This window comes from Orycteropus afer, unplaced genomic scaffold (assembly GCF_000298275.1).
Source record: "Orycteropus afer afer isolate SDZICR_OR568_19922 unplaced genomic scaffold, OryAfe1.0 scaffold00184, whole genome shotgun sequence".
Taxonomy (NCBI): domain Eukaryota; kingdom Metazoa; phylum Chordata; class Mammalia; order Tubulidentata; family Orycteropodidae; genus Orycteropus; species Orycteropus afer.
The window spans coordinates 4,448,755-4,463,862 of record NW_006921771.1 but is presented as its reverse complement, the minus strand read 5'-3'; the positions used below and the strand labels follow the sequence as shown (position 1 = coordinate 4,463,862).

Here is a 15,108-nt window from a genome sequence, read left to right as displayed (position 1 = left end):
AAAAAAAAAAAAAAAAAGGCAGAATTGGCCATGTGATCTATGCACATTTCTCTAACACTACTAGTCTATGTACTTTGCCAAGGTTGAGCTGCTATCAAAGCCAAGTCGCCCTAATTCAGTCAGACTACCTTAAGACACAATAACTGTACTGCAGATACATCATTATTATTGCATAGAAGAGAGGATACTTTCACTGATCACTCCCCCACATCTTTGGGCCAGAGGGTGGCTTTATCAGAGCTTCCAACCTTTCTTTGACAACAGCGTTCAACAAGGACTTCCTCCTTTGAAGCTCATACCAGCCTTTTTCCCTTCCTGTCTTCTGACCTCCGGATAACTCCTTCACATTTCTGATTACTTGGCATCTAAATAAAACTTTGGTCTTTATACTAGTACCCTCCAAAATACCTTAGAGAATGATCCAGTCAATACTTTATTTCAATTAGAAGGAAATGAGACATCTACAGAAGTTAAATGGTGAATTGAGCAAGGCCTCACAAGATCAGCATCTGGTCTTCTGCTTCCCAGGTTCAGCCATGGAGTTTCCTCATCCTGACCAAATATAAGCAGGCTTTTAAAAAGTGGCTCTTTACTACTATAAATATACTAAAACAAACAAGCAAACAAACTCACTGCCCTCGAGTCGATCTTGATTCATAGTGACCCCTTCTTGGGTATCCGAGGCAGTATCACTACAGAAGTAGATTGCCCCATCTTCCTTCTGAGGAATGGCCGGTGGGTTTGAACCTCCAGCCTTCTGGTTAGCAGTCAAATGCCTTAGGCACTACACCACCAGAGCTCCTATAAATACACTGTTGTTTTTATGTGCCATGGAGTCGGACCCAACTCATAGCAACCCCTCCTTGGGTTTCCAGAGCAGTATCACTATGGAAGTAGATTGCTGAACCTTCCTTCCAAGGAGTAGCTGGTGGGTATGCTAGGACCTGCTTATAAAGAAGTATGACAACTTCTTAATTTATAGTGGAGCATAAACTTTTCCTGGGACAAGATTATGTGTGTCTCCTACAACTTCTTGGAATTAGAGTGAAGTGAAGGTAGAGGTAACAGCCTAAAAAAGAAGACAAATTAATCAAAATTATAAATACATATTCTAAGTATTATAATAGAGGTATACATGGGATGCTATGGGAACTACTTCTGTAGTGATACTGCCTTGGAAACCCAAAGAGGGGTCACTATGAGTCAGGTCCGACTCATTGGCACCTAACAACAACAACAACAAACTTACTCATAATTCAGAATTCCACTAGAAATCCAATTTCCTAAGCCAGAAGCCACAATTATCTTTGTCACCTTACACTCTCTCAGCTTTAGTATGCTTCAATAAACACTTCCTTTTTTTTTTTTTTTTTCAAATAAACAAGGTAAAATCTATTACTGGATTTTCCTAGTGACATTTTACTTCTTTCTGATATTATTCTATAAATTCATTTCTTTTCACCTATACCTGTACTATACAACCTTCTGCTGTTGAGCCAGTCCTGACTCATGGCAAGCCCCCGTGTTACAGACTACACCTGCTCTCTAGGGTTCTCTTGGCTGTAACCTTTATGAAAGTGGATCTCCAGGCTTTTCATCTGCGGCACAGCTGAGAGGGTTTGAGCTGCCAATCTTTAGGTTAGTGTCAAGCACTTAAACATTTACATCAATTCTAAATCAATAATCCTATGAGTGTTCCTCTTCTCTACTCCAAGAAAATGATGAATTTGATTTGTATGTTTGTTTAATTTTGATTTCCTTGGTATTCCAGACAAGTAAACTCTTAAGGTAGATCAGGGGAAAATCTAATGTTTGATATTTCTGTTATTGTGGAAATGATGTGATAGAAGCAAAAACAAACAAAATAATGTGATTTCTTTTTCAATCAACAGATAACAGCTATGAGGAAGGAATATTTTGTACGTACCTGGAACATTTTTGAGTTAGCAATTACATTTGTTGGTATCATAGATGTAGCACTTGGTGAGAAAACGGTCAATACATACAATTTTTATATCATTAAAATAACAGACATTATTAAAATGGTTCAACTACTTCGTTTACTACGTATCTTGAAGGTAAAGAACAATCAAATCATGCAATTTCAAGTTTCTCTTCAATTGTTTCACGAAATATGGAGTAAAATTAGCTTACTAGTCTTATAGTTACCACTTTCTGTTGGGCTCATGCTTGTCTAACATCTTATATTAAGAATACCAAAATAATACTGGAAATTCATTTAATACATGAGAGTATACAACTACTCATCACAGATTTTCTTTGAATAGAGGACAGAACATGAAAAATTCCATATAAATGTAAATACAAATTAAGCCCAAAATAATGTTTATCTTATACATACCTAGGCATTAAAAGATGAATATCAATCAACAAAACAAAATACTAGGCAACTCATTCACAGTGGCAAAGCATATATAGCATGCATTCATATAAATCAAAAAACAAGAAAATGCACTTTCAGTTTTACGTAGTTGTATATACTATTCTGGAATCATGCATCAAAAATTACTTTTGATTATCTAATATGTTAACTAATGCAATGTAAAAAATCCTTTCTGTAATAATAATGAATGGTAGTTATATATTTTCTCTGTGATTTCAGTGATGTGAGACTCATTTCTTCATGGCAAGGCGTATGAAGTAAAAATGGATGCAGATAGAGTCTATCTCTCACTTTCCTAGGGCTGCCATAACAAAATACCTCAAGTGAATGGCCTTAAAGGATAGAAATTTTTCTCACAATTCTACGGGGGTCCAAATCAGTACTTTGGCATGTCAATTCCTTTTGCAGGCCTTGACAGGAAAACTATTTCATACTCCCTCTTAGTTTCTGGTGCCTGCTGGCAATCCTTGGTATATTTTGCTACTTACAGATGCATCTGCTTCTGTGATTGCATGGTGTCTATCTTCCCACTTGTTTCCATGTCTGTTCTCCCCTTTTATAAGACACAATTAAGAAGAGGACAGGATTAGGATCCAACCTACTATGGGATCACTTAACAGATAATATCTTCAAAACAAACCTCATTTTCCCAAACAAGGTCACATTCATAAGCACAAGAGTTAATACTTCCACATATCTTTCTGGAGGACACAATTCAATCTATAGCCCTCTCCATAGCTCTCTCTTTCTCTATTCATACACAAGCAAGCAAGCAAGACACACACTTATATGTACACACACACACACATATTCATATATATATATATATATATATATATAGGGAGCTCTGGTAGCATAGTGCCTAAGGCGCTTGACTGCTAACCAGAAGGCTGGCGGTTCAAACCCACCAGCCACTCCTCGGAAGGAAGGTTGGGCAATCCTACTTCCATAGTGATACTGCCTCGGAAACCCAAGGAGGGGTCGCTATGAGTCGGGGCCGACTCAACGGCACATGACAACAACAACAACAATATATATATGTATCTCACTGTGGGAGATAGAAAACTAAACAAAACATGCGGCAATAAAGCTAACAGATTAGAATCTTTACATTTAGAGCTTCAAAGCATATGTTTATAAATGTCTCTTGCCACTGAGAGATATGCTCCAAAAAATCTACCAAGTCTAAATGTATGAAACAATAGCCTTTTCCCTTTCAGTGTGATATGGGACTGTATGTAATGCTAGTGTGTGATTTGACCTGAGTAAGGAAAGTCTGATGCATTCCAGTGACTAGTTAATTCTTCCTGATAGGAGAATATACAGATACTGTCAACCCCTTTAGATAAAGGAACTATTAAACTACTTAAGAAAACTTTTTTTATGCATTCAAGAAACCTTGAAACTTTATCTTGTATCACATGGTAGGCCCTAGGAATATGATGAAAAAATAGATATAGTCTCTGTCCTAATAGAACTTTTTGGATTTTTGTAGAAGAATATGACAAGAAATCCATATATTCCAGTGTTGTTCTGTGCAAGATAGTGGTATGCACAGAATACTGTGGGATAGAAAAGACTTCCTTTATTAGGACATATTTAAGTGGAATCTTGAAGAATGAGTATAAGTTTTTTTTATGATTGGTGCCAAGTGATTGTTGTTGTTGAGTGCTATCGAGTTGGCTCTGACTCGTAGTGACCCTGTGTACAATAGAATGAAACACTGCCCGGTCCTGTGCCAGCCTCACAATCCTTGCTATACCAGAGCTCACCATTCCAGCCACTGTGTCAGTCCACCATGTTGAGGGCCTTTCATTGGCCCTCCACTTTACCAAGCACAATATCCTTCTCCAGGAAATTCTCCCTTCTTACAACATGACCAAAGTAGGTGAGATGAAGTCTGGCCATTCTGGTTTCCAAGGAGCATTCTCGGTGCAATTCTTGCAGGACAGATTTGATAGTTCTTCTGGCAGTCCACAGTACTTCCAGTATTCTTCAACACCACAACTCAAAAGTATCAACTCTTCTTCAGTCTTCCTTATTCATTGTCCAGCTTTCATATACACATGAGGCTATTGAAAATACCATGGCTTGGGTTAGTCTTAGTCTTCAAAGAGACATCTTTGCTCTTCAGCACTTTAAAAAGATCTTTTGCAATGGATTTGCCCAGCCCAATAAGTCATCTAATATGTTGATTGCTGCTTCCTTTGGTGTTGATTGTGGAACCAAGTAATATGAAATCTTTGAAAACTTCAATCTTTTCTCCATTTATTGTGATGCTGCTTATTGGCCCAGTTACAAGGATTTATGTTTTGTATATGTTGAGATCTGAGGACTGTAGTCTTTAATCTTCATCAGTAAGAGCTTCAAGTCATCCTCACTTTCAGCAAGCAAAGTTGTGTCATCTGCATATTGCAGGTTTTTAGTGAGTCTTCCTCTAGTCCTGATGCCACACACTTCCTCATATAGTCCATCTTCTTGGATTATTTGCTCATCATACAGATTGAATAAGTGTGGCTAAAGGATACAACCCTGACACACTCCATTCCTGATTTTAAACCATGCAGTCTCCCCTTGTTCTGTTTGAACAACAGCCTCCTGGTCTATGTACAGAGTCCTCATGAGCACAATTAAGTGTTCTGGAATTCCCATTCTTCTCAATGTTATCCATAATTTATTATGATCTGCACAATCGAGTGCTTTTGCATAGTCAATAAAACACAAGTAAACATCTTTCAGCCAAGATCCATCTGACATTAGTTATGATATTCCTTGCTCCATATCCCCTTCTGAATCCAGCTTGCATTTCTGGAAGTTCTGTGTCAATATACTGCTGTAACCATTTTTGAATTATCTTCAACAATATTTTACTTGCATGTGATATTAATGATATTGTTCAAAAATTTCCATGTTCTGTAGAATAATATTTATTTGGAATGGGTACAAATATGAATATCTTCCAGTTAGTCAGCCAGGTAGCTGTTTTCCAAATTTCTTGGCATAGACAAGTGAGTGCCTCCAGCGTCGCATCTCAATGGGTATTCCATCAATTCCTGGAGCCTTGTTTTTCACCACTTGCATCAGTGCAGCTTCAACTTCTTCCTTCAATACCATTGGTTCTTGATTATATGCCACCTCCTGAAATGGATGAACATCAACCAATTCTTTTTGGTACAGTGACTCTGTATATTCCTTCCATCTTCTTTTGATGCTTCCTGTATCGTTCAATATTTTGCCCACACAATCTTTCAATATTGCAACTCAAGGCTTAAATTTTTTCCACAGTTCTTTTAGCTTGAGAAATGCTGAGTGTGTTCTTCCCTTTTGGTTTTCTAACTCCAGGTCTTTACACATTTCATTATAGTAATCGGCTTTCTCTTCTTGAGCTGCTCTTTGAAATCTTCTGTTCAGCTCTTTATCTTGTCATTTCTTCCATTTGCTTTAGCTATTCTCTGTTCAAGAGCAAGTTTCAGAGTCTCTTCTGGCATCCATTTTGGTCTTTTCTTCCTCTCCTGTCTTTTCCATGACCTTTTGCTTTCTTCATGGATGATGTTCTTGATGTTATTGTCAGGTGCCATTGAGTCGCTTCCGACTCATTGCGACCCCATGCACAGCAGAACAAAACAGTGCCCGATCCCACACCAGCTCCATGATCCTTGCTATATTTGAGCCCATTGTCGCAGCCACTGTGTCGATCCATCTCATCAAAGGCCCTCTTTCATCAACCCCTCCACCTAACCAAGCATGACATCCTTCTCCAGGGAATGGTCCCCTCTGACTACATGACCAAAGTAGGTACGATGAAGTCTGGCCATCCTCGTTTCTAAGGAGCTTCTTGGCTGCACTTCCTCCAGGACAGATCTGTTAGTTCTTTTGGCAGTCCATGGTACCTTCAGCATTCTTCGCCAGCACCACAACTCAAAAGCATCAACTCTTCTTTGGTCTTCCTTATTCATTGCCCAGCTCTCACATGCATACGAGGCAATTGGAAATATCATGGCCTGTATCAGGCACATCTTAGTCCTCAAGGAGACATCCTTGCTCCTCAGCACTTGAAAGAGTTCCTTCACAACCAACCTGCCCAGTGCCACACATCATCTAATGTCCTTACTGCTGCTTCCATTGGCCTCGATTGTAGAACCAAGCAACATGAATTCTTTGACAACCGCAATATGTTCTCCATTTATCATGATGCTGCTTATTGATTCTTGATGTCATCCCATAACTCCTCTGGTTTTCAGTCATTGGTGTTCAGTACACCACATCTATTCTTCAGATGGTCTTTAAATTCAGGAGGGATAGAATCAAGTCATATTTTGGCTCTATGGACTTGTTTTAATTGTCTTCAGCTTCAACTTGAACTGATAGTCTGTTCCATAGTCAGCTCCTGGCCTTATTTTGGCTGAAGATATTGAGCTTCTCTATCACTTCTTTCCACAGATGTAGTCATTTTGATTCCTATGTACTCCTTCTGGCAAGTTCATGCATATACCACATTGTTGGGGAGTAAAATATGGGGGTTGTGGAGCATGGGCAGGGAACAACCAGCTTTGAAGAGAGGGTCATTGAACGATGATAAAGGATAAACAAATCCTCAACAAATAAATGAAGACCAAAGAAGTTAATTGTGGGGTTTAACAAGGAATAAAGCTGTGAAGGGTTCTAACCCCAATGGGACACCTACTAGAAAGTTTAGTAGGAGATTTAATATGCAAACACAGAAGTGTTTCATAGACTTCATTACTGAAACCTAAGTGCCAGAGATTAATTACATTGTTTTCTAAGAATTTTAACCAGTTGAAAATAGCATCGAATTTTCTTTAAGGGAAATAAGAAGAATTAAGTCATAAACTTCACATAGGTGTCCAACATTATTAAGGTGCTCTGGTCACACAGTTTCTAAGGCATTTGACTGATAACCAGGAGGTTGGCAGTTCAAACCCACCAGCAACTTCAGTAAAGATTTATCACCTTAGAAACCCAAACTGGTCATAATGAGTTGGAATCATTTTTTAGTTACAGAGAAATAACTATAGCTATGAAGTAACTATATATATATTATAAAATATATAACTGTATATATTATAAAATAAGTAAGAACCTTGGCAGGTTATTGTAGTTTACCTTTGAGAGTGCTTCATTTCTTATTGTCTATATTGATTGGGCAATTTACTTCCATAGGAATACTGCCTCGGAAATCCAAAGAGAGGTCACTATAAGTCAGATCGACTCAAGGGCAGAGAGTTTGTTTTCTTTTTATTTTTGGGGGGAGAAGTATACTGGTTAAACTAATTAACATATAATTAAGGAACATTGTTACAATTTCTACTAAATGGTGTTCCTGTTTTTTCAGCTTGTAACGCCAAAGTTGGTGCAACTAATAGATAAAAGAATGAGTCAAGAGCTGTCCTTTAAGTATGCTATACTAAAAGGTTATGTCCAAGGTGAAGCAGACATAATGAGTGTAATTGATCAGATTTCAAACTCTAAACAGGTTAAACAGGTGAGGAAAATCTTAATACTAAGAAAACGGTTCCATCTCCCATCCCCTGACCTCAGCTAGCCTCCCCATCATATTCTTGTCTTTTATTCTGCCTAATCCCTGAAAAATTCTCTATCATATTTTTGAAGTTATAATTTAAGTAAAAAATTCATCAGTTGCCAATGTAAAACTATTTTCTAACTGTCCATTTTTCCAATGAGTGTAACATTTCTTTTGTTCTGTAGATGTTATTAAAGCGGATAACAAGAAATACGGCACGTGCTATGAAAGAACTAGGTAGGTACCTTGCACCCTAAATGTTCAGCATAATTCTTTCTTACCATCACTACTTCAGAAAGGCAATGGTTTTGATAACTAAACTGATCTTTGAGGAAATGTATACACTAACAATAAGGAGCTCTGGTGGTGTAGTGTTTAAGTCATTTGGCTGTTAACACAAAGCTCAGTGGTTCAAGCCCATCAACTGCTCTGTAGAAGAAAGATGAGACTGTCTGCTTCCATAAAGATTTATAGCCTTAGAAACCCAATGGGGATTGCTATGAGTCAGAACAGACTCAATGGCAGTGAGATTTTTGGTTGTTTGTTTGTTTTGTTTTGTTATACAATAATAATAACAAACCAGAAAAAACAATGGTCAAAATGTTCTTATCTTCTAGTTTAGGTGGGAATAATGTAATATTACCTCTCCACATTTCTCTCAGCATTATAGCACAATGAAGGCCTTTTAATGTTTGTTTAAAGAATACATATTAGTGTGCCATGATTATAGATGCCATTATCTACCTTATAAATTTGATTCTCTTCCAAAGCAGGTGTACATGTGCCTTCCTGAGTCACAGAAAGGAAGAAGCCACCCTTTAACTCCACTGCCAAAGAGCTGCCAACCTTGCTTTCAGGCTTTAAAACAAGTTGCCATTGAGTCAGTTTCAACTCATGGAGACTCCATGTGTGTCAGAGTAGCACTGCTTCGTAGGGTTTTCAATGGTTGATTTTTCATATTAGATCACCTGGCCTTTCTTCGAAGGCACTGCTGGGTGGACTGAACATCCAAACTTTTGGCTACCCCCCAGGGACTCCTAGGCTTAGACCTTATAATGAGTTGATAACACAAGAGTGTCTTGCAGGTCTCTATCAGGGTTGCTGGGAGATTCAATGCCCAAACATATCAACATTCTGAACCATAAAATTGAAGATCATCCTCCTGGTGCAAAAAATAACCTGGAAGTGAAACAGACACATTATTTTAACTTGATATAAACATAATATCTGAGTTGTAATAAGGTCAGATGTGAATTGAGAGAGAGAAAGGAAATATTTAAAAATATATTCATAGTCCCTGGTGTTCACCACACATCTGACAAAGGCACATGGGGAAAGCACAGGGGGCGTTTGCGAGGCAGAGATAGAGCAGGCTTGGGGACAAGGACCTTTATTGTGGTTTCTGTGTCAAACATGACAAGGAGAAGTCAGAGTGTGTGGAGATTTTTTTTGGTGAGCTGTATCTGAAACTCTCACCTTAGGCTTGAGCCGTTTACCAAAGATGACAGTAGGAAGCTTCTTATCTAGACCTAGTAGACATGGGTGGAGAAGGGGTTACTTGACATAGATATGAAAACATCATATTACAGAAGCTAGAAAATAAGTTTAAGACACCACCACCCCAATAATATAGAGTTCATGTATGAGGAATAAAGTAGGGTTTGGTACCAGATAGTGGATAGCAAAAGACACAACAAGCCAGACCTGGAAATGAGGTCAGACTAGAGGCACCTAGCATGACAGGAGTTCTCAAGCCAGACAAGAGGCACTACCAACACAAACCCCAAAATATAGAGTCCAGTGGAAAAACTAGAGTATCTGGGAATCCAAATCAGATAGGCAAGAGAACATGGGTGGATAAGCCATCCAGATGAAGTGGCTGAGCAAGATCACTTAATCAGAACAATATCTGAGCACAAAAGTCCTGGTTCAAAAGGAAAGTGGGTCATGAGACTGAAAACCCAGAATGGCCTTTTTGTATCCAATGTAGGAGATCCATGTAATCCTAGGACTGGTGCTGCCTATTCTCCATGGGCTTAAGCACAGCCATGATCTGTTTCCAAGGAAACTGGAGGACAGAATTCTGGTGCTATTGGTAAGCAGTGATTGACAGCAGCACTTCCATCAGGGAGAGATAAATTTCCCTGTGTGAGTGTCATACTCTATGGGTTGGAGCAGAAATATTAACTAATGTTCACATGAAATATTTAAAACATTGTCTTTATTTCCTCTGAAAATATTTTGTTATTTTCAGGCTACTTAGAGTATGATCATCCAGAAATTGCCGTCGCTATGAAAACAAAGGAAGAAATTAATGTCATGCTTAATATAGCTAGAGAAATAGTGAAGGTTTTCAGGTTAAAAGGAGTTATTTATAAAAGTGAAAGTTCTGAAATTACTAAGGTAAGAGAGAATATTTTCAAAAAGAACATACTTATTTGACATATAGTCATTTATGGTCTTTAAACCTACTTTTCTTTCCAATATAGGACAATCCTGAGGCATGAACATGTAACTCAAAATAATTTTCTAAAGACGAGCACCACCATAGAGAGTCTCCTTTCTACAGACCCAGTAGTCAGCTTCTCTTCCCATTATTGCCAGTGAGGGACCGTCTCTTTCTCAGCTTTGTTCACAAAGCAAGGGTTTGCTGAACCTATTCTTCATCCAGGGATAGATTGAGTGTTAATATGATCCTGGGAATTATCTGTGACACTGAAATAGAGATAGAAAGGGTTCTAACTCATTCTATAAGATATCAAATTGGGAATAATTAAAGAAAAAAAAAATATCATAAAGCTTTAATACTTGTGAAAACATACACAAAACTCCTAAATACAATAGTTGACCATTGAGTCTGACAGAATTAAAAAATATATAACTATTTTTATCTCCATCAAGTAGCTATGTAATTCATTTATAAAGAGAACAATAAATGGAAAACAATTGTTATAGTTCAGGCCTCATTCAGAATGTTCAAGAAATTCTTAGCAGGCTAGTATGAAAGGACCATCCTTAGTTTGATAAAGGGCATTATTAAAAATATGCAGTGAACATTGTATTGTTGTTGTTGTTATGTGCCGTCGAGTTATCTCCAACTCATAGCGACCCCTCACTGAGTTTCTGAGGCAGTATCACTATGGAAGTAGATTGCCCAATCCTCCTTCCGAGGAGTGGTTGGTGGGTTTGAACCTCCAACCTTCTGGTTAGCAGTCAAGTGCCTTAGGCATTATGCCACAAGCACTCCTGAACTTGTATTAGAAGGCAAAATATTTGGACCACCATCATTCCAAGTATTGAATGAGAAACCTAGAAATCTTAGCCAGGACAAGAAGGGAGGAAAGGAATTTGAGAGATGGAAATTTAAGAAAATATATTTGTAAATTTTTAAATTAAAAATCCTAGAGAGTTAACTGGAAAGCTTTAGGATTAGTCATCTAAGGTGCAGTTAGTGGTCTCTCCCTGTCCAAAGCAAAGCAGAGTGAAGAAAATCAAAGACATATGGAAACAATTAGTCCAAAGGACTAATGGATCATGAGAACCACAGTCTCCAAGACCCTGAGACCAGAAGAACTAGATAGTTCCTGGCCACCACTACCAACTGCTTTGAAATGGATCACAGTAGAAGATCTTGGATAGAGTGGAGAAAATGTAGAACAAAACTCAAAATCTTACAAAAGACCATGCTTACTAGTCTAATAAAAGCTGGCCCTTAGCTACTCTTCAAGCCTGGAACTGAACCTACCCTCTGTGGCTCAACTTTCAGCCAGACAATAGACAGGCCTACAAGGTGAACAATAACACTAGGGAGGTACACACCCCTTAGAACAGTCAACCTTCTGTGACCAAAAGGTCAGTACTTGCCAAGGGACAAAGCTTAGAAGACAGAAAGGGATAGCAAAGAGGACAAATAGAAATGAGAAACAGAGAGGAACTAGGAAGAGAGTTGTTACATTGTGGGGATTGCAATTAATGTCACATAACAAAATATGCATGGACAATTGAATGAAAAACCAGTTCACTCTGTAAACTTTTAATCAAATCACAATAAAATTTAAAAGAAGAAGAAAAAAGAAACACAGGATCAGTAAGAATGATGAAGTGTTCAGAAACAAGTCAGTATAGAAAATTCTGCCCTAACAATAAGAAAATATAGAAGAAAATGCTTTTCACAATAGCAATTAAAAACTCTAAATATTGAAGTATGAACCTAACACAAAATACACAACACTTATGAGTGTTGGGCAGCTGGTGGTAGTTATTTCCCATGATGAGACTGGCAATCAACTCCATCGTGGGATCAACCACAAGCAGCTGAGTAGCTGCCTTTGGGATATGGTCTGCTTCCTGTATATAAGGAAAAGCCTTGGGAATGGTCTCTATCCTATGGCATGCTTGGACCCTACATGTAGCAGTGTTGTTGCTCAGCAGCCTGCTGTGCTCTGCTGACCTTGGAACTTACAAAGGATTTAAGTTAATGGCCTGCTGTGTGGTTTGGTAACATCAGGACTGTGCTTTTTTACTTGTCAACCTTGGGGCTTCTCAGCCTCAGCAGCCAGCAGCAAGAGACCAACATGAGAGACGACAGGAGCAGAGCCAAGAGAACCAGCATGAGACAGCGATAGCCTTACCAGCCCACAGAGGAAAATGCTTAATGCCTTCAGTTAGGTGGCTTCCTGGTGGAGTGGGTTGCCTTCAGGCATTAATTGGTAGAAGAGACCGACTTGAAATGGAGTAGCAGGCTGGCCAGCCCACGGACAAAAAAGCTAAATGTCCTTTGGGGTAAGAAGATTCCTGGCGGAGTGGGTTGCCCTCGGGCATTAATTGGCAGAAGCAGAGACCAAGGAAATGGAAGCAGAGCTGCCTCATCCTGAAAGGGTAGGACCATGGCCTGTGGGGATGGAATGACCACAGCCTCCTAGGTTTCAAAGAGCCAGGCCTTCACCAACTTGGTTCTGGAGTGTGGGGCTGCTCATTCATGTGAGGCAGTTGGATGGAGCCATAGCCGCTGCCCAAGAGTGAGGGGGTGGGGCTGCCATTCCCAAGAGGGAGAGGAACGGGACCCACCAGGCCAAGGGGGTGAGGTCACCACTCAGGAACTAAGGGACTGGAGCCACCCAGTGAAGGAGACCTGTACAGATAACACCCACTGAAGTTCTGTACAGGTGCCAAGTTGACAAGGGTTGGAATTGTGGTGGTTACATTTTGTGTCACCTTGGCTGGGCCTGGTTAAGTGGCTAGACAGCTGGTGGTAGGTGTTCCCCATGATGAGACTGGCAATCAACTCCATGGTGGGATCTACCACAAGCAGCTGAATAGCTACCTTTGAGATGTGGTCTGCTTCCAGTATATAAGGAGAAGCCTTGGGAATGGTTTCTAGCTTATGGCACACTTGGACCCTGAAAGTTGCCATGTCTTTGTTGAGCAGTATATCATGCTCTGCCAACTTTGGGACTTACAATGGACTTAAGTTAATGGTCTGCCGTGTGGTTTGGTAACATCAGGACTCTGCCTTTTTTACTTGTCAACCTTGGGGCTTCTCAGCCTCAGCAGCCAGCAGCTGTCTGAGTGAAGAAATGCCTCTAGCTCTAGTGGCTGGGAGCAGGAGGCAGAGCTGGACCCCAAGGTTGAGGGGCTTTCACCCAGCTTCTAGAGCCTGGCACTTTGAACTTGGACTTAAAGCTTCCAAATTGTAAGAATAAACTCCTATTTGTTAAGGCCATCCGATTTGTGGTATATCTCTGTCAGAGCAGCACTAGGTAACAAGAACAATGCCTTTCAGTTGTGGTAATGGTGAAGAATACTGAAAAAATCATGGACTACCAGAAGAACTGACAAATTTGTCCTAGAAGAAGTGCAGCTGGAATGCTCCTTGAAAATGAGAATGGCCAGACTGCATCTCACCTATTTTGGTCATGTTTTCAGAAGGGACCATTCCCTGGAGAAGGATAATATGCTTGGTAAAGTAGAGGTTCAAAGGAAAATGGAAACACCCTCAATTAGATGGATTGACAGACATCACATTGAGATGATGGACTCATGCATAGAAAGGATTGTGAAGTGGCATACAATTAGGCTTTAATTCTGTTGTATGTAGTGTCATGACTTGACAGCACCTAACAACAGAAACCCTTTGAATCAGCAATTTTATGTGTCAAAATTTTACAGATATTCAAAAGAAAACAAAGACGTATGTATGTTCGAACACATTATGTTAGAAATAACCTACATGTTTATCAACTTGGGGGGTAATTATGTAAAGTGTGATGCACCCATGAAAATGAACATTATATATAAATTAAGAATATATACTGACATGAAAAGTTCACAGATTTTGTTAAATTTCTATATACATATACCTATGTAATATTTGGGAGCTCTGGTAGCATAGTGCCTAAGGCACTTGACTGCTAACCAGAAGGGTGGTGGTTCAAACCCACCAGCCACTCCTCGAAAGGAAGGTTAGGCAATCTACTTCTATTGTGATACTGCCTCAGAACCCAAGGAGGGGTCGCTGTGAGTCGGGTCTGACTCGATGGCACATAACAACAACAACAATGTAATATTTAGTAAAAAGAGCTAGAATGATATATATCAAACTTTTTATATTGAGTGCATCTGGAGGAAAGAATGAGAAGAATAAAGGGAAGATGAAGAGATCCTTAGCTTTTTATTCTATATTTTCCATAATGCTTACAATTCTTGCTTGAACGTGTTCTCTGTTATCAGCTGCATAATCAATAAACTGATAGTTAAAAGGAAATTTAGTAGTGATCTATGAGTCCCTCAGTAGTGCAAATGGCTAAGTACTGACTACTGGCCAGACAAAAGGTTGGTGCTTTGAATCCATCCAGAGGACATAGCCAAAATAAAATGAGAATACAAGATTATGAACGGGGAACCAGAGACATCAATTGGCAAACGAGGACAACTACAAACAAAAAGAGGGAAAAGACTGTGCAGTTATAGAACTTCTAAATAGTAAGGAAGTTAAGAGAGTTGCAAGACAGAATAGACTGTTCTAAACTCAGGGAGAAAAGTATAAATCATAAGGTAACCTCAAAGAAAAATGATAAACCTTCATATTACAATAAAAAAGAGGACAATCACAAATACCCAGCAAATACTAAAACAACAGCAACAAAGGAAATGGTAACAGGAT

At 39.1% G+C, this 15,108-nt stretch overlaps 1 protein-coding gene across 1 annotated transcript in view; it reads left to right on the top strand.

Moving 5' to 3' along the window:
* SLC9C1 (solute carrier family 9 member C1) overlaps positions 1 to 15,108 on the top strand; it is a 173,010-nt gene that overhangs the window by 128,367 nt on the left and 29,535 nt on the right. Inside the window, exons 16-19 of the mRNA XM_007947443.1 lie at positions 1,893 to 2,078; positions 7,758 to 7,907; positions 8,132 to 8,183; positions 10,201 to 10,349. Coding sequence (XP_007945634.1) covers positions 1,893 to 2,078; positions 7,758 to 7,907; positions 8,132 to 8,183; positions 10,201 to 10,349 — 537 coding nt within the window. The remainder of the gene's footprint in view (positions 1 to 1,892; positions 2,079 to 7,757; positions 7,908 to 8,131; positions 8,184 to 10,200; positions 10,350 to 15,108) is intronic.